Below are 19,984 nucleotides of genomic sequence, written 5' to 3'. Positions count from 1 at the left end.
AAGGTGGTGTTAAATGTAATGTGTTGAAGGTGGTATTTTGTGTTTAAGCCTGTGAATCTTGCCTTAATCTACAGCAAATTAAAAAGAGCTGATGGGAAGAAGAAAGAGTTATTGTAATAGTGCTGCTGCTTAGGTAGCCCTGTTAATCTCTTGCTGCTGCTTGTGCAATCACCCTGTGAGCTGTTGACTCGGAAAACATCTGCACCTTATCATTCAATGCCTATGTAATTTGTTAATGAAGCAGTTAGTGGTGAGATTTTCCGGAGCTTTATGCTTTTCAAAATGCTGATGCTGTAACAGCAGTACACAAAGCTGGCTTGAATTTCATGTTTGTCTCACATATATAGTTCTTCTGTCTTAGTTTAAACATCTCCCTGTGGGCAGGTGCAGGCAGCAGTGCCATTTTGACAGAGTCTCGTTATTACACATTTGGACGCACTTCCGCAGTGTCTGTTGGGAGTAAACTCCTGCAGAGCCGAGTGATAAGCTGCAGCAATCCTGACATCGCTGTTACACAAACTGCTACTGATGAGGAGGTGAAAAACATCATGTCATCCAAGGTAAGAGAATGAAGTCAAATATCTGGAGAATTCTGTGGGCCAAAACCTAATAATCTAGATTTGTGCTTTGAGGCTTGGATTTGCTTCTTGTAAACACACTGTATGTATCACCAGAAGCATTTGCTGTTTATCTGATTTGGCATAGGCACACGTTAAATCCCTTTGCTAGATTCTGATGTCTCTTATCAGTGGAGAGAGCAAGAATTAAGAAATCTGTCTCTTGTTTGGGGCTTAAACACTCCACAAGGAGATTTGGGTTTTGGACAACAACATGCTTCACTCTCCTGTGCTTCCTGATATTTAGGTTCCATTCACATTTGGTGACATGGGATGGTCCAGGTTGCACAGAGTCAGAAAGACTACTGTTGATTACGCTGGGAACAGATTCACTTTCAAAAAGGGGTAAAAGAGTCCTTGGAAGGGAAATAGTTTTCCTAAAATGCACTGATAATTTGTTCTTGCTCCTTTTAACTTTTTTTTTTAAAACACAGATCCTGTTTGGTGCTAAATAGTTTTGTGTTAAAAAAAAAAAAAAAAGCAGGCAATTTATATGACAGCAGCATCATGATTTTATATTGACTATAGTATAGATGCCATGTGCACATTTTGTAACTGGGTGTTTCCAAATACTTAATTCAACCACAGCATGGAACACAAGCTTCCTCTGTCTTTCTCATCTACAACTACATATGCCACCAACAGTTTGCAGGATAGAAAGGGTGATGACAGCTGAGAAGCAGAATATTTCTTCCCTGATTGGCACCTGGTGCTCGCTAGTCTATAGCATCCCAGGCTTATCTCAGAGCTTTATGAGAGTGGCTGGGGAAACCAAAACCTAGAGTTCCCCATTCAGCAGCAGCTGGGAAGCTGAGCCTCTGACAAAAGCAGGATTTTTACCCTGTGGAAGGATCCTGCTCCTAGCTGCAGCCGTGGCAGAGCTCCGCAGGAGCATGTCTGCGGAGCTCTGAACCATATCCCCCCTCCCTTTTCTTTAATTGTTATGTATGTAAAATACAGCTTCTCAAGCAGGTTATTTTCAGAAACATTTTGAAGTCTTTTCTCCATTGAACGATCACACGCCTCTGCAGTTAAAGTGAGTGGGTGCTTGTCTTCAGCAAATTAAACCAGAACTAGTAAGATGCACAGGCTTTGCCAATCTATTTGGTTTGTTTATATAGACATAAGTATTCATCCGTAACAATTTTTAATAATGTAGATTTGAATTTAATAGCTTTGTGAATTTTACTGTCATGTACTGCGTCTTACAAAAACACAGCTCAAGACATTTTTTTCCCAGATTAATACAAAATTAAAATGTTTGATATTACAGCTTCATCACATTGATAAATGTAGCAATTTACGATTGGCTACTGCCATTTCTCTGCCCTTTAAATTGGCATTACTTTTAATGGAAGGAAAACTCCCAGGTGCTAGTTAATTTCCGACGTAGAGCCACCGGATAAGCTTAAAGGACAGTTACCCTTGAAAGGGTGAATTGTAGCGCTTCCAAAATACAGCTGCAGTCCTGAAATTGGGCACGTGATGGCAGTATTGGCATGTGCAGGCTCCCGCGGCTGCTGCGTTCAGGTGGTCTTTGGCCTCCACCGGGAAGGGGGATGGGGAGAAGGAAAGTGCTGAGCTGTTTAGGTGAACATCTGTGCATACTTTCCAAAAAAAAAAAAAACCCCCCAAAAAAAAACCACCGCTGCGGATTTCTTCTGTGTTAATTAGCTTAAGTTATGTATTAGCTTACTATTATGTGTTTCTTCTGGCTATGCCCTCCAGCCTACGGATCACAGCTCCAGTCGGATGTCTTTCTACGCTGAAGGAACGAATGACATGCCAAGCGTTTGTGCAAGCCCAAGACCATCCAATAAAAAGGTAGCCTACCACTAAGCATGAGGGCGTACATTAACAGAGCCTGGAGCCTCCTGAGGCAGTGCTGGTAATTAGCACTTCTAAATGAGGAGAGAGGCGAGAAAGAGCAAAATTAACAACCGGTTTTATAGAACAAGGAGTTTGTGATGGTATATTGAATCAGTGGGTAAATATTACCCAAACTCGTCTGCTTCTACTCCAGAGTCTTTAGATTCTTTTTCCAGGACAGATTTAGACAAGTAGTAGCCTGCCTGGATCCTCCCTTTCCTCTCTTTCTCAAGGTGTTAGGGGCTCTGTCTTTTCCCACCGCTGTTTACCCTTGGATACCTGCCTTTACATGTTGCAGTAAACTGCATTCAGAAAGGTTTGCCATCTCCTTCTTCTGTAAAGAATGTTTTTCTTTCCCCCTTATTGTTGCTTTTAGAACCAAGAAATTCCTTCCTATCTTGAATGCGTATTCCCAACTAGCTTTTTAACTACATAGAAGATACCATATCACATAGATAATTTTTCCAGAGCTGTATCTTGTGTTTGGCATTGCTCATCAGCAGTGGCTTTGGATGAAGAAGCAGGGGGAAAGCCCTGCAATGAGTAGTTCAGAATCTGAGTTACAGTTAAGAAACTCCTTTCTTACTCATGTTTATTGGTTTGATTTCTGACAAAAAGCATAGAGGTTTATACCCAATATGAATATTGAATGGATTAATATGTCCTATTCAATGTAAATATGCCTAGGAATCTCATTAGCTTACTGATTGTGTCAGGAAAAGAAAATAAACATTGCAATAAATTTTTAGTCCAGATTTTAGTTTCCTAAAAGTTTAGATCATTGGGTTTGGGGTGTCTCATGGTCAGATCTCACAGCAAAGAGTGTTGCCTCCAACTACAAAGCTCTGTACAAATTCTGCTGTAGTTATTGCTATTCCTTCTCTCCCACCACAGAGACAATCTTACTTCTACTTTCTCTCAAAAAACATGGGTCTGCTAAATGGAAATGCTTAGGGAAGATTGGGGAACGCAACAGCTCCCTGTCTTGTGCACAGCCAATGGCCTGAGGATAGACCAAAGGCATTTCCCAGTTTAGTTATCCAGGGTTCTGGTTCCACAGAAAAATAGATCCCAAAGTCTGTTTGCCACCAGCATTCCTTGTATGTCATTTTGGTCAAATCTGCCTTCTCATTTTACAGGGATGTCCCCACATCCCCATCCAACTGCTGACTGTCCAGTACAGGGAAGTTTCCCACATGGGAGAGGGGGAACGTTGAAATGGGAAGATTAATTGATTGAAAAACCATTTCTCAACACTCTCTCTTTATTATCTAGCATTTCCATGAGGAGCTGGCACTGCAGATGGTGGTCAGCACGGGTATGGTGAGAGAATCTGTCTTCAAGTACGCCTGGTTCTTCTTTGAGCTCCTGGTAAGACTTGACAGTGGTATTTTATAGTAAGTTAATAGTGAGATGTAGCAGGTACTCCAGGCACAGATTTAATTGGGTGGTGATCTCAGCCCCAGTGTGAAAAGGAGAGGTCCCGAATAATGGAAGTACAACTAAGGATTCCCCATATTTACCCCTATTCCCCACTGACAGCCTGTGATGGCAAAGTCCTGCATGAACTACGTGCACAGTGGTCCACAGCTTGCAGAAGGCTGAAAGACACACATCAAAATGAGCCCTTCCTTTTCTGTGAATACATGTTCCTGTCTTTTCCACTTGGGTAACAACATGGGAGCATGACAAGACTCCGTAAACTCACAGTTTCACAGAGCCCTGTGCTGATGGACGTCAGTGGAAAAAACGTACTGATTTCCACTGGCAACGTATAAGCAACCCAACAGCAGATCAAGAAATAAGAGTTCATTCCAGAAGGGTCACTCCCTGTCCATCATCATGAAGGGCAAAATTTGCAAACACCAGCATTTCAGAGCTGCAAATGCAAGGGACTAGGGAGGATGATTCTGATTTCAGGTGCTGAGAGTAGCCAACTGCATGAACATGAACAGGAACCAGTGTCTGTCTGTGTTTGAGTCTTAGGCTCTCTGTTACCATTGTTAGTACACATAGGATTTATCACAGCAGCTCGGAGAAGGTAAGAGTGATTACATTCAGGGAAAAACAAGTAGGGAATCTTACTCCCATGGACTAACTTAAAGCAGTAGTTTTACCTCCAGTTTGGGCATTTTTTTAATATTTTTTTCTGCTTTTCAGATAAAGAGCATGGCTCAGTATGTTCACAACATAGAGAAGCAAGACAACCCACGAAGAAGCCGATTCTCCGATCGTTTCAAAGATGATATTACCACTATAGTTAGTGTGGTTACTTCAGAGATTGCTGCACTTTTAGTCAAACCACAAAAGGTAAATGCATGAAATAAGCACCGTGGATCCTTGCTACTCAGCCTGTGTTACACTGAGCTGTATTTAATCCCATTTCAGCTTCAGCAGCATCAGTAGAAGTAGGCCAAAACTGAGGTGGTATTCTCACATGGACCCTAAGTAAGAATTGTGGCTGGGCAAGGGGCAACCTTCTGCTCCCCTGGCAGACACCCCAGCCTGCTTCTCAGTGTGGCTGCAGGGTGCAGGGAGGGAATCCCCTTTCCCGGTTGGACACCCATTTTCAGTGGCGGTGCTACTTTATGCCAGGTTAGCCAAGGCATCAAACTGCAGCCCAAGCAGGGCTTATTCCTTTTATCTCCCTTTTCCTCTTACCCTGATTCCTACTGCATAGTGTTTTATTCCACATTTGACTTCCCTGACAGCAATGGGCTACACAATATGAAGGCAGTATTCCTCCTGAGGTTTGCAAAACCCATCCACGAGTGATCTAACCCCAGATCTCTCTTAAAGAGGCACTTGCCACATGAAAATTAAAGACAAGAATCAAGCCCTAAATTCCATTAAATTATTTCTCCTGATACATTTAAAGAAGTTGCACTGATACAACGGATTATAAAGTTGAAAGGATGACAAAATGTAGTTTATATTTTAACATTGATACTACCAGCTTACATCACCGATGTCACTCTGCACTGGCCAATGGACAAAGTTAAGGCCACAGATGGGCACTGGGTGACTATTGTTTGTTCAGTTGTTGCAGTTGTTGACTTGTTTTCATGCCCCGGAGCTGCCAAATGCACTGTGCTAGCCCAGCAGTGTGCTCTGCCACAGGGCAGACCAGGCTGGAGAGCTTGCTGGGTCACTTTTGAACCAGCTCAGTTTCCTCATCCACTTCTCCAAGTGTGCCCTGCTGTTCTGTTGAGGAGCAGAAACTGGGAAAGGGCTAAGACCGGACAATTGAGGGCAGAGAATGGCAAAAGTGATTGTCACTTTCCACCAAGAAATCGTTCCTGAAGCTTTTTACCCTTTGCTCGATCCTTTGGTGTGCTTCCATGGTAGCCACATGCAGAGAAATCGTTTCGACAGAAATGTTTACTTAAGGTGTCAGTTACTTTTTTTTTTAAGTACCTTGTATAATAAAAATTTGTTACATTAAAAATGTTTTAATGGAACTGTAGGTTTTGCCAAGAGATTAGTATTTTATGGCTTCCTCACAAGAAATACACAGGTTTTTACGGGCTGTTAATTTGATTCAATTTTGATAGAGTTTGTGTACAGAACCTGATTATGTGTGAAAATCCCACGGCACTGTTTGCAGAATTAGGGCCATTGGTTAGTTGTACAGAGTAGCAGTAGGTAATCAGGAGTCTGATTTTTAAATCCAAGCAGTAATGATCTGTGTTTCAATACATGGTTGAGCATGTCAGATTGCCCTGGGATTCTACAGTGATATGTCTGGCATATTTTAGTCTACCCAGTAAGACAGTAGAAAACTAATTTTTTCTTCACAGCAGAAAAATGTTTTGCTGTGTAAATTCCAGATCACAGGAAATATATTTATCTATATCTATTCCTGAACACCAACAAAACGGTTGAAAAATGAAAAATTAAATGGTAACCACCATAACCAAAACAGGTGCTGAACACCTGTTTTCAATAGTCAGAGACACCAGTAGGGGCAATATTTTTCTCAGTCATCTCCTCTGTCAGTCTTGAGTGAACCCACCTGAAGGCTCTGAGCATTAAATGTGTGCAGATCCCTCAGAGACCTCCACAAATTCTTCTTGGTGAACTACACATGCTACTGTGGTTTTATGATTTAAATTGGTATATTTGGAGTAACTGTACCCTTATTTTAGAGGGCACATGAAGTTTTTTGTGATTTTTACTTGGGGGCTGCGTATTTCTGGTAATCAGGCTAATTCTAAGCGTGCAAGTGCTTAGCCGCTAAATGGTCAAACCCGCAGATTTATCCTACCAGTGTTTTTTTACTGTCAGTTTTACACTTAAAATCTCTAAACAAAATAGTTGGCTTTCCATCAGAGCAGGTCTCAAATTCCATTTAATTGTTGTCATCCCAAAGGCTCGCATAGATAAACTTGTTCATTCATTCTGTGATATTCCTCTGTGAAAGCTACAACAGTTGAAATAATTTACAGGACTGATTCTGTATAATTTTAACAAGATCATGTAAATTGGAGAACTGAAATAATCTTGTCCAGGATGTTCCATGAGATGGTTCTGGGAGCTATCCCCTACACTATTTTTAATGATTGTAAAAAGTCTTCCACCTTTATATAAGTTTTATACATCATATCTGCAATTCTTTTTTTTTCCTTTTTTTTTTAAAGGAAAGTGAGCAAGCAGAAAAAATTAATATCAGCCTGGCATTTTTCTTGTATGATCTTCTTTCTTTAATGGACCGAGGATTTGTGTTTAATCTCATCAAACATTACTGTAATCAGGTAGGCACAATGCATGATTTGGATTGCATTTGGCTTACGGCCAGTCCACCAGTGTTCTGTTCTGTTTGATTCATTTATCCATCAAGATCCTTTGAGTTGTGTTAAAGGGCCAGGTAAATTTCCTATTTCCTATTGCATATGCAGAGACTTTAAACCCCTTTTGATTTGTGGTCTGCAGAAAAAAATTGAGTGGAGCTTAAGACTCTTTTAGAAATGTCATATCTTGCACTGCTGCAGAGCACCCGTGGAGCCGCTTTTCTTCCCTTACTATTTTACATTGCTTAGCAGCAGGGTCTGCAGACCATATAGAGCAGCTTTTGGTCTCTGAGTCTTCCAGTGCACTGTGATAATGGACAGTATTTAGATTTGGGGGGTTCAATCAAAATGATCCATCTCTGTCTTCTTGCTATACAAGACTCCCAAAATTAAAGATGATGCAGGATGTTGTCATGAAATTATTTGTTGTATTTGAAGGGGAAAGTTTTCCTTTTGTTTTGTGACCTGATATACCTGCTGTAGTTCTTCTGCCAAAGGAAGGCCCTCTGTCAGCTGATGGTAGGTAGGAGAACGCAAGGTGGCTACCGCCCTGGTTTCCTATAGTATGTGCAATACTCCACTGATGTCATTGTTGATTTGAAAGGAAATGACAAGACCACTGACGCTCTGTGTTGCCTAGCAGGACATTTTATGAGTTTGCCACAGGCTCAGCAGAGTTTTGTTTGGTTTTGACCTTTTTGTTAAGCAAAAGGGAAAAACTACTGTATGTTTTTCTTTCGGGAGGGCAAATTTGTGTATTTCGGTTTCAGGAAGCAGGATATTTCACTGCATGGTAATTAAATAGTGCACACCCATCCCATGACACTTTTTTGGTTTGCTTTTCTAGCTCTCAAACAAGCTGAATTCACTCTCCACCCTGATTTCCATGAGACTGGAGTTCCTGAGGATTCTCTGCAGCCATGAGAATTACCTTAATCTGAACCTCTTCTTCATGACCTCCACATCTGCTCCAGCATCCCCCTCCCCTTCCTTATCCTCCCAGGTGAGCATCCATTAAAAGGTATTGCATGAATGCCACATGAAGCACACATGTAGAGAAGGACTTATGTTGCTCTAGGTTAGAATTAGCCACTGTTGGATCAGGGAGAACAGCTTCCCTCTTGAAAGAAACGGGGCAGAAGAATAAAGACTAAGGGAGTACTACTGCAAAACTGCATCTACACAAGTTAAAACTTAACATGACAAAGATATGTGTCCCTCCAGAAATATGCAAACAGAAAATGATTGTTAAGGTACAATACCTAAAGGTAACATGGCTCTGAAGGCTAATTTACAGGCACACCTATATCCCATATACACACACCCACAAATACATATTTCAATATCTTTTTTGGAGAATTATGGCATGCAGCAGTGCACAGCAAACTTTCTGTGTGCTTGCCTTCCAGGTAAATTTTTTGTTCTCCACATGGATGTGGGTGCTACCACTATGTAATTTAGTGAATAACACACTGCAGGTTTCAATATCCTGGAATCGTGAATTTGTATTGAGCCTTAGTGTTGTTCAGGATTAGCAGGATTATCATGCTTTTTTTTCCAAGTAGCAGCATTCTTTGTTCTGGGTTGCTCCCCAGCCTAGTGGTACAGATGATGGTATGACTTTACCAATGATTTCTCTGAGTTTTCTAGGCAGTGTTTGAACTACCCTTTTATTTAAACTTAATGATTTTTCTGTGTGGAAACACCCAGGTATCGTGAGCACAGCTCTCCACACATTTTTTTGTGAATGCCCCTCCTCATCACTTGTCATTTCTCCCAGGATGTCATTCCCAGTACATGCACATTTTTCCAGACTTGGCCTGATACTGACACAGCTGTAGACTTTCTGATTGTCAAGACCTCCCATCCACATCCTGGACATGAAGTTCACAAACATATTCAATGAAGAAATTGTTGTCTGGCATGCCACATGCTACTTTTCCGGTCTTGTGCTTTTCTCCTCTACATTGCCTTTTCCATGGGGCAGACCCCCTAAAAAGGAGTGCTAGCCTGCCTGTTTTCTACCTCAGTGGTCTTGCAGAGGTCAGGACTGGGATGAAGCGTTTCAGTGCAATGCCTCATAATGCCCCACAGCCCTTGAGTGCAAGGGAATGGAATTGAAGCTAAGAATGGTGGAAGGTACAAAACCACTCTAAGTAACAGAGCAGTTAAAATTCACGGTTTCTTTTTAAAGTATCATTGCCAAAGAATTGGTTGGATGCTAAGATGTGCTACATCTTGTACTTTCAGGGTTCTGACAGGTTAATAGCAGTAAATAATATTTTCTTGAAGTTCTTCCTGGGCTTAAAAGCAAAGCATGAAAGTCTTAGAGTCAGGATTTCCCAATAGTTTTGCTTAACGCTAATGCTGGATGCCAAAGAACTAGAAATGGAACTCTTCTGCTTATGGGGGAAAAAAACAGCCAGCGTAGCTCTTGCAACTAGTTCTAGCAAGTCAGAGCTGGGCAGACACCAGTTTAATCATTCTTTCCTTCAAGCAACATTATCAACTTTTTTTCTCCTTTAGGAGTAACCTATGAAGTGCAACCTGCACAAATCAATAAGGCTTTTGCGGCCCTTGGATGATTTATTAATGATATGTTAGCTGACCACCCTTGCAGTAATTCTGATCTGTCTTCAGGAGTGCTGCCCAGGTAGAGTTAGATTTTCAGTAAGAAATGTGGCCTTGTGAATAAATCTTTTGGAATTCTTGGAGAGAAGCCAAATTCACTTAACTGAGTGCTCTACACTTCCACATTATTCCACACAAACATAGTACAGCCAATGCCTGTCTGCTTGAGGTGGAAATGGGAGTGGGTGTAAGTATGTGGATCCCAAATACAGGCCTATTCAGAGACATGAGTTTCATTTGACTCAGTTTGCCAGAAGACAGCTGCCACAGTGTGGTATACTGCTACTTCATGTGTTTGTTTTCTGGCACTATTCACACGTGACTGACAGAAATATTGGGAAAGAATATTGAAGAATATAAATTAAAAGCAAAGTTTGGACTCATAAGCCCCAGTACCTGCACTGTGGTGTAGAGTCTAAGACTTATGCTCACCCGATCAGGGGACAAAAACATTCCAGTGACCTGTGGCACAGGCAGAGAGTGGAGAAGCTAAGAAGTTCACAACACATATATAGCAGCAACTTTCCATTCCTGGGCTGGCTGTATATCAGTCATAGCTATAAATTACCGCAGTTTGAAGGCAGCTCTAAATTATGCCAGCTGCCAGCAAGCTCAGCCAAGGATTTCCAGGGTGAAAGGAAACACTGTTCACACATCTTCCCTGACCTTACTTCCCTGCTAGACATCACGGATGCTGAAGAAAGCACAGTGTAGAGCTTCTGACACCAAGGTCCCTCTTAATGTAGGGACAGCCTCTTGCTGTACGATGCCCGATGGCTGCTCTGCAACAGTAAGAACAATGTAAAGAGTTGTAAACATGGAGGAAATTCTGGCTTTGTGTCCTGTCCAAACTAATGAATACAGAGTAGGAATTTTACACCTCAAAAAATGTCAAATGAGTTGCTCACACAGAATGGAAAGGATGAGATTGCCTCCTAGCAAGCAACTCATTTGAAACTAGATGCTTTTTATTTCACGCTCAGATGTTTTCCTCCAAAATGTCCAACCTTCTTTCAAAGTCTATGCTTTTGCTCTGGTAGAGATTGTCCATTAGCTACATGGCATGTGAGTACAACCATGTTAAGAAGCTTTGATTTCAGTGATCATTCTTTAACACTTCTAATATGCTTCTGCAGAACTCTAGCTCCTGCTCTAGTTTCCAGGACCAGAAAATCGCTGGTATGTTTGACCTCTCAGCTGAATACCGTCAGCAGCACTTTCTGACCGGCTTACTTTTCACTGAATTAGCAGCAGCGCTGGATGCAGACTGTGATGGGTGGGTATCCCAATTTGCAGATTTTAGAATGGGATCAAGTCACACTATTACTCTTGGCAAGGCTGTAGTTTGATTCCAGGGCAGTCCTGTTTTGCCCACTCTCTTCAGTGAGTCACTTTGTAAGATAGCAATGACTCAGTCATTATTTTATCTGCAGTATGTTGGTCCTAGTGAATAAAAATATAGTATTTGTTTGGTAGCATAGACTAAACACATCAGTTGAGAACACAATTTAAAATTTCAGTTGCTCTTGTCTCTAAAACACCTCTGCCTTTGTCTGAGCTCAAGAGTTTCGCTAAACTTTGGCCAGAGTCTGGTGCTTTTCTTAAGCACTTCTCTTCACCATATTGAATTTTTATGGAAAGTTTGAAAGACTTGAGCGCTCTCTGATTGTGGTGAAGTGGCTTGGGGATGTAAGATAGCTATCTTTTGCAGGGAACGTAAGTCTCTGCTCAGAATGGAAGAGGTTATCTGAGGAATATTGGTGTATTCATTTGTTTCTTTCACCTCCACTCTGTTTCTTAAATTTGATTTATAAATAATTTGTGCATGACCCATTAATGGAGCTTGTGGATGGGCTTTGTGTTAACAGGATTAGCAAGGTGCAAAGAAAAGCTGTCAGCGCTATCCTTAGTCTGCTGAGTTCTCATGACCTAGACCCACGTTGCTCCAAAAAAGAGGTGAAGATTAAAATTGCAGCTCTCTATCTCCCTTTGGTTGGTATAATTTTGGATTCACTGCCGCAACTCCATGATTTTACAAGTAAGACCTTTTCCACTTTGTATTATTCAGCTTCTTAGAGTAACTTTTGTAAACAATCTATCAAACATAAAAGAGATCACACTAAGTGCAGAAACTCCCCACAGTCTAGTAAGGTTGAATATTTCTTTACTTAGAAGTCAATTCAATTTTTAAAGACAGGAAAAACTTCAGTGTCCTCAGTTCATGAGCAAGTGATAGACCAGAGATGTAACTGTAAGTACTCCTGCCTATCTCTTAGTGTAGATATTATGATCCCACAAATAAAGCCTGCAAGATCTGCCAGAAATATAGAGATATAGATAGGTTTAACAGACAGTAGGGAAGACAACAAGAGTGATACTGACATCGTGTTACATCACAATTAAAGAAATTGGATTGTTTTCTTTCTATTTTTTCTATTGCTCTGTAGTGCTATTAACATGATACCAAAATTAAGGTTGGGCAAATGTAATCATCACACAAGAAATCTATTTTTATCATCTGTAACAACTATAAACTTTGCTCTACATTATCAAGCCTTTTAAAACATTATATCTGAACTGTTTCCTTGCATTTTGCAACTTGTGTGTTCATATAATATTGCTGAAAGTAGCTATTTCACATATTTTTGCAAGAAAGTAGGTCTCTGCTCCTTGAAAAACTACATTTCACTTCCATAAATAAAGGCTATAAAGAAAAAAAGGTGTGATCTTTGAAGAATATACTTTTGTCACTGGTACTGAAAATATTTTGCATTTAGATATCTGGACAAAAAACTTCATACTATGAAAGCATTATTTAGCACTTGCACTCTAATAGGATGAAAACATTTACTATACATTGGCTAAGCAGATCTGACCCCCTTCTTCTAATCTAAGTATTATCCTTGTATCACAGATGAAAAGGAGACATTATGAGGAAGCCCAGGTGCAACAGTATGGCTAGGGTTTTGAGTGTCTGTCTTTTTGAGGGTCTGTCACAAGAGGCTGTTGACCTCATTCTGAACACACTGGGACTTGCTGGTCACTCAGCTTCTCTGGAAAACATGGCTTGCAAAACACTAAATGGACGCTCAGAATCAGAGGTGATTTTTTCAAAACTTAGGTGAATGTCAAGAAATATCAGGGATAGAAGCAGCTAGATGCCTGAAATTAAACTCGGTCTTTAGCCAGCAGGCAATACTGGCTCTGTCAGCTGTTAGCAGACTTAGGTACCACCAAACCCGTGTATGGCTTTTGCGTTGACCCTCTTGCTTGAAATGGACTGGAACTGGATGGTTCCAAGTCTTATGAAGCACTGGCTTAGCTTTGAACTTCGGAGACAACCTCACATTTGCTACTGCCGTTGCTTTTAATTTAGCTTCTCTGAACACCTGGAGCTTATTGGACACATCTCTTTTCCCTGTGTTTATTTGAAAAATTTGGCAGCCTTTGCAGATGGCCACAATCTGTCTTGCATCTCTTTCACTACTTGGTACATCACCCAGACCAACAGTCTCAGGGATGGAGGTGCCAATTGTTTTGATAGGTTACCGTCGGATGGAAGGCTGTGATATGTGAGCGTCAACAACTGGATTGCTCCTGAAGTTCAAATGGGATATCTCAAATCTAGTTTCAGATGCCCGTAGCGGAAAGGGACGCACAGGAAACCCAGAAGAAGAACAAGACTCTGCAGGTGCAATCAATCAAAATGTGGCCCTTGCCATTGCAGGGAATCAGTTCAACCTCAGGAGCTCTGGAATATCTCTGGTGTCCCTGGTATGTCCAGTGCTCTGCAAATCCCCTTTCTTGTATGTTTTCCTCTTTGTTTTCTCCTTTTAGCCTTTCTTCCGACTAATAACTACAGTCATGAGAAACTGCGTTCTTGTTTCCTCCAGCCCCAAAGAATGCCTCATATTCCTCCTGTAATTTCCTCTTCTTCTCTTCTAGTCATTTCATTACTTTTTTACTTTAAATAGTTCAACTTTTTCTCCCACATGCCTATTTCCATTTCCGCACCCAACCTAGACTCATTTCCAGATCAGTAAATACCACTATGACTCCCGCACTTCCTCCCCGTCCCAGTCTCACCTGAATCCATGGATCTAGGACTCAAGTTCCTTCTTTTTCTCTCTCTGTCTCTTTCTTAATTGTTGTTTTTATTTTCTATACAATTTTGCTGACACAACTGTGTGGCAAGAGGGGACCAAACAGTTATAGAATCTTTTTCTACATTATTCTAAGGAAATTAAGATACAAGCATCTAGCAAACAATGGTCTTGGGCTTCTTTCTGACTTTCACATGCGTACAACTGGTCCTGTCACACACATACATACAAAAAACACAATCAGTATAACCTGGAACGGGTTAAACTTACTGAAGTTCAGTCCTGAGATTTGATTTCACTGAAATTCAAATAACATTATTTCACCTGAATGATCTCCCTCTTCTTTTTCTTCTTTCAACTGACATTTGCTTTATCTGCTTCTAGCCCTACAGACAGAGTGCCACATTAGGTCCTGATACGACTCGCAACCTTTTGATCTGTTTTCTCTGGATCATGAAAAATGCTGATCAGAATCTAATACAGAAATGGATTGCAGACCTTCCATCCATGCAGTTGAACAGGATTTTAGACCTCCTCTTCATTTGTGTCTCATGCTTTGAGTACAAGGTAAGTGAAACATGGCCTGATTTTATTGTCTTGTTTTGATTTCTTTTTTTTAACCTTACCTTCTGGCTGTCCAGGGGAATTTGTTATTGACAATTGTTAAATTAGCTCTTGTCTGATCTATGCTACGAACAGACAAATTAATTCAGATAAAATGACTAACACTAACCTTCAAGCAAAATGCAGCCAAAAACTTTGAGGAAGACCTATGAAGCTGGCTTAAATTGTTTTATTATTTTCCTTTTCCTGGGGATTTGAGGGCTTTTTTTTTTTGCTGGGCAATATATTGACACCTCTTGGAGCTGTTCTTCTTATACTCTACCCATTTCAAAGCAAGGTTGTGGTAGATGACCCTTTATTTAAGGGCTGGGACTGGATGTCAGGACTCCCCTCTCTGACAGGGTCTGTCTGAAATGGATCAAATATCCTTCTCTCTCTGTAGCAGTCAGATACACATTTCTGTTTATTAGCAGTGTATATACTACCTCTTTCCTCACCTGTAAAATTTAATTAGCCTTTATATGTTATTCAATCATATTCATTGCTTTTTGCCCCCTCTACAGGTATCTCCTGTTGTGTCTGGTTCTGGAGATGTAATTTGGATTCATGTCCAAAGATGGAGGAATTTGTGTTGATGATTGCTTTGACTTTACTTTCAGGGCAAACAAAGCTCAGATAAAGTTAGCACCCAAGCACTCCAGAAGTCACGAGATGTTAAGGCCCGATTAGAAGAGGCTTTACTGAGAGGTGAAGGAGCCAGAGGAGAAATGATGAAGCGCTGCAGAATACCAGCTGGTACTTCATACCTCTATCCCCCCACGTCTTTTGAGAGGATCTCAAGAGGTTGTAGACATAAATGAATTTGTTGGGGTTTATGTACGCTCCCCACTTTCATTCTTGTATTTTTCACCCGCAGTCTTTTCCCTTGCAGACCTTTCTTGGTTTTGCTGTGGACAAAAATATCATTAGCTTTCAACTGTCCAAGGTGTAGCTAGGACTGAGCTCTTCTCAGGTGAAGAATATGAGGCCAACGAAGAAGTCTTAAGACATTCTGAGAAATTGTGTTAGCGTCTAATCAAGAGCCAAAACATGGTGTCAAAACTATCAGTAAGAACAAATTGTTCATAGCAAAAGATGTTGTTTCATTTAATAAATGGAATAACTTGTGTTTAGGTCTTTGAAGACATCTGTAAACAAGCTAGTGTTCTAAAAATCCTAGATGAAAAAGAATACAGGGTCCTGTCCTTTTACTAGAGCCCTGAGGCTGTGAAGTTGAATGGTTTTAGTTCTGACAAACTGCTACAGACATGTATCTCCTTCTTTCAGTGAGCTATCAGACTTCAGGTGTCTCCTTTTGCTTTAATCTCACTGATATATATTGCACTTTCAGGGAATGACAGATCAGCAGGGCTAAATGAAAACCTGCGCTGGAGAAAGGAGCAGACTCACTGGCGGCAGGCAAATGAGAGACAAGATAAGTAAGTCTTTTAATAAATAGATATTGCTTTTATTAGAATCAAGCTGTTTGGGTTTTTTGTGTTTTGTTCTTGCTCCTAAGATGTTTTATTACAAAATCAGCAGTTGCAATCCTTTCCCTCTTCTGTCAAAGAGAAAGAAATAGAAAATGTTTATGTAGCAGAAGTATTCAAATGTTGCTATGACACAACAAAGAGATCACAAATACTTGAATGAGAAGTTTAAATAGTTATCTACACGTTTTTTTCCTTCTGATTAGCAACGTGGTAAACACTAGTTATTGATACAAGTTGTATCAAATACGCCACAGAGGCTTGTTGCAACATTTATTTTGGTGTTGCTGTGGCTCCTCACTGTATACAGTACCGTGGTATAAGTTTTGCCACATTAAATCAGTTGAGCTGGTTTTGACTATGCTTGTAATATGTTAAAATTGAGATGAGTTATTGGCAGGAGTAGGGGAAGATGATTCGGTAGTGAATATTTTTCTTGTTACAGGTTTTAAGTTGTGATGTCTCAGTACATTTCACCTTATCAGCACTATATGGTAGTAGACAAGTCAGAGTCTAGATTTACAGAAAACTGTATTTTCAGGAATAATTTGTGTCACTAACAGCATTTTTGTATGGTACATTCTAAGTTTCTGTAAGCAGGGAACTTTTTGCTTTTCCCTAAAGGAGATGTGTCATTTGTCCGTAGATAACACTTGAATTTCAACTATCTGAACAGGCCACCGTGTGTCAGCTAGAGACTGTGGTCTCTCACCAGTCCAGCTGCTGTGAACTCCCATGTGAATTTGTGAATGTGAATTGAGAACAATAGTTTGTGCTATGTGGCAACTACATTACAGTAGGCTAGCACTCATCCATGGTTATTGCATATATTTTTTAACACAGAATTGTTTATTTGGAATTTATCCAAACTTTAAAAAAAGAATCTTCCCACTTTCTGTGCTAGATTGGAAGAGGTGCAGATCCAGTGTGGATATTCTTATTTTGCCCTGGAAGTAGCTTGCTTTCTCCCAGCCAGTTTCATTGAAATGAAAATAAAACAGTCCTCAAGCAGCAGCTCTACAATATCTCTTTACAGTAGTTCAGTTGAACCACTGAAAATAAAAGTTCTGGTTACCTAAGTAAAACTCTGCATGCTGTCCAAGCCTTTCTGTTTTACCCAGCTTTCATCACTGTCATATGTGAGATCTTTGCTCTCGTTCTTTGTGGATCCCTTTAGTGTATATTTCCCATAAGTAAGGTGTTTGCAGGTAGCACATGGCACAGCAGGTTTGCACAGGTTGCCACTTAGCCTCACTCAGCCTGCTTCTCCTTGAGTCCAGCGTGCTTTGGGATTGGGCTTGTAGGTACAGTTATAAACTAAGTGTGGGGTCAGAGAGAATCCAGTCAGCATGGTTAATGTGCAAGGCTGATTGCTGGAAATGGTTCAAACAGCTATGCTGTTGCTTAATTTGTTCAGTTCTTACTCATATTTAGTGATCCCTGGCTTGATTATAGCATCACCCTTTTGGCAGACTCTTCTGTTCTTCATTGCTTTGAGTCATTTAATTAATAACCATACAACTGCCCTGACTTCCTTTCCTAGTCCTCCCCAGAATTATCTGGGCCTAAAGGATGGCTCTTTACTTTTCTGGTTTTCTTTTTGGGCAAGATTCCACTGGGCAGAAGAGGTGAGTGAACATAGCAGATAAGCCACAGATTTTGGAGTCACTCAGAAGTGTGATTGTAAGGGTGTTGCTCCAGCCACAGAAATGCACCTTAGGAACTTTAGCCCAAGTCAAAGCAGCTCTAATCTCAAGCGCCAGAGAACAGCTTCTGGCCATGAAACAGCTCCTTTCCGAGCAGTTTAGGAAAAAGAACAAAGCCTCTTCTTTGTGTTTCTGGCATAGAAGGGATCTCTGAAAATACACTGTTGTTGGGAGCTGCACCTATGCTTAGAGCATTCAGCTGCAGAGGAGCTGTGTTCCAGACCTTGTCCTTCGGTCTCAACTAAAAGGGCATCATGCATCACCTTACCACCACCTTCTGTCTTTTGTACATGTTTCAGTCCTCTCTTAAGTAGCTTGGGGCACTACTGCATTGATCCCAACAGCTGTTGGACATGCTGTCTTTTGTTGTCAACTGTCTCAAAATTAACATTTTAAATTGCCTACATTTAACACTGCTGCTATGGCATTGAAGCAATTTCCCCTTTGCCCAAGCCTGCTATTTTTACTTTTTTTCTCGAAGTGTCAGATCAGTCGCCTTTTATACCATTTTGAGTTTTGGTGTCCTGATACGGGCAATGCATTCAGAAATTACTGCATGGCTTATTGAAAAATTGAGCATGATATTCAGGGCAGAGTAGCCTTTACACAGATTGCTGTTAAGGAAGCAGAAGCATCTATTTGAACTACCCAGAGGCCTAGTTTTCAGGTGTCCCCTTTGGCACTTCTGATGATAACAGCTCTCCTCATTTGCCTGGGTACTTCTTAAGAACCACCACTGAACACTGTTTTCATTGTTTGCTCTTATAGGATGATTCAGAATGGTATCATTTGTATTTTGGCTTTGTTTAAACAGCAGACCATCTAACTCTTGGGGGACTCTCTGCATGCTTTAATTAGAACTCCTTTTTGCAGGACAAAAGCTGAGCTAGATCAAGAAGCTCTGATCAGTGGAAACCTGGCAACCGAAGCTAACCTGATCATTCTTGATATGCAAGAGAACATCATCCAGGTGGGAAATGGCAGAGCTGGCTTGGTACCAAGCCCTGCTCCCTCAGAAGCCATTGGAAGCAAGATTCATTTCTCCTTTTGTTTCTTAGGCAGTGCAAAATGTTTTAGTTAAAGATCTTCTGTAAACTTGCATAGGCTTGAAGGGAAAAAAAAGATGAAGGAGAATGAATCCAAAGATGAAATTGCTGCCTGCCTTACGCTGTTGCCACAAGGGCACTGTAGGGCATTGCACAACTATGAATGAAAAGGAATTCTACCACCTTGCTTCCTGTAGATGTTGTTGAAAGCCATTTCTACTGTCTTGCTATGATCTGGGCGTTTGCAGAGGATGAGGGAAGAGAAATCTCCATTTATGCTAGGAATGTATCTGAAGATATTAGTAATTTGGAACTGGACTGTTGGGTGGCCTTTGGTCACACTTGCATGTATGATCCTGTGAGACAAAAGGATTTAACCTTGACTCCCACAGAGTGCTCAGTGCAGGAAAGTGTCTTCCACCTGCATGGAGTCCTTCTGAAAAGAGATATGCCTCCCTAGAGCAATGTAAATGTGCAGAACTTACTTAACTTCTAGGAGTCAGAAGCAGCAAAATTTGACAGGTTCTTTGACAGCAATGGAACCATGATAATTGACTCTGCTTGAACATGGTCTCCTAGTTTACAAGATACACTCCAAATTTATGGGTATGGGAATACTACTGTTGGGGCAACATGCATATTCATAGATAGCAAGAAGAAAACTTCGTTCTTGAAAACCTGTTAGTAGAAAAGCATTTAGCTACTAGACTCTTGTAGTACTGGGCATGATTTTTGCATGACACCACTCATAGCACCTAGTCACCCCACTGTTTGGGTTGTGGTTTTGATCAGAGCATACCAGTATGCCTATTTAGACTATATGCCCAGGAAATCAGAGCATGAGGGGGCAAGGGGAAGGATGGTGCTTGCCCACCACAGGATCACTTCTGATCCAAGGCACATGAAAGATTGGACGGAAGGTGGGCAGAACTTCAAGACTCACTGCAGAAGCTGTCTGAGCTTAAAAACACCTTGGAGGTTCTGCAGATATTGAGAAATGTTTGGGACATTTCCCCTTCTGTCTTCCTGATCACTACACAAGTGTTTTGAAATTCCTCTGAAGCAGTTGTTAACAAATGAATAAACTGCAATCTCTAAACTCCTGGATGTGTCTCCTGGCCAGGAGAGC

General features: G+C 40.9%; 1 protein-coding gene across 1 annotated transcript in view; it reads left to right on the top strand.

Annotated features, from left to right (window-relative positions):
- Nucleotides 1-19,984, top strand: part of DOCK8 (dedicator of cytokinesis 8) — a gene marked incomplete at its 5' end in the record, with an annotated part of 96,792 nt that overhangs the window by 59,989 nt on the left and 16,819 nt on the right. Inside the window, 12 exons of the mRNA XM_082497994.1 lie at nucleotides 391-560; nucleotides 3,762-3,857; nucleotides 4,647-4,796; nucleotides 7,127-7,240; nucleotides 8,124-8,279; nucleotides 11,044-11,183; nucleotides 11,776-11,945; nucleotides 13,542-13,681; nucleotides 14,395-14,577; nucleotides 15,234-15,369; nucleotides 15,965-16,052; nucleotides 18,683-18,779. Of these exons, the coding sequence (XP_082354120.1) occupies nucleotides 391-560; nucleotides 3,762-3,857; nucleotides 4,647-4,796; nucleotides 7,127-7,240; nucleotides 8,124-8,279; nucleotides 11,044-11,183; nucleotides 11,776-11,945; nucleotides 13,542-13,681; nucleotides 14,395-14,577; nucleotides 15,234-15,369; nucleotides 15,965-16,052; nucleotides 18,683-18,779 (1,640 nt within the window). The remainder of the gene's footprint in view (nucleotides 1-390; nucleotides 561-3,761; nucleotides 3,858-4,646; nucleotides 4,797-7,126; nucleotides 7,241-8,123; nucleotides 8,280-11,043; nucleotides 11,184-11,775; nucleotides 11,946-13,541; nucleotides 13,682-14,394; nucleotides 14,578-15,233; nucleotides 15,370-15,964; nucleotides 16,053-18,682; nucleotides 18,780-19,984) is intronic.

This window comes from Vanellus vanellus, assembly GCF_965231255.1.
Source record: "Vanellus vanellus genome assembly, chromosome: Z".
NCBI lineage: Eukaryota > Metazoa > Chordata > Aves > Charadriiformes > Charadriidae > Vanellus > Vanellus vanellus.
Note: the sequence above shows the minus strand (reverse complement) of the source record. Positions and strands in the feature narration are given on the sequence as shown.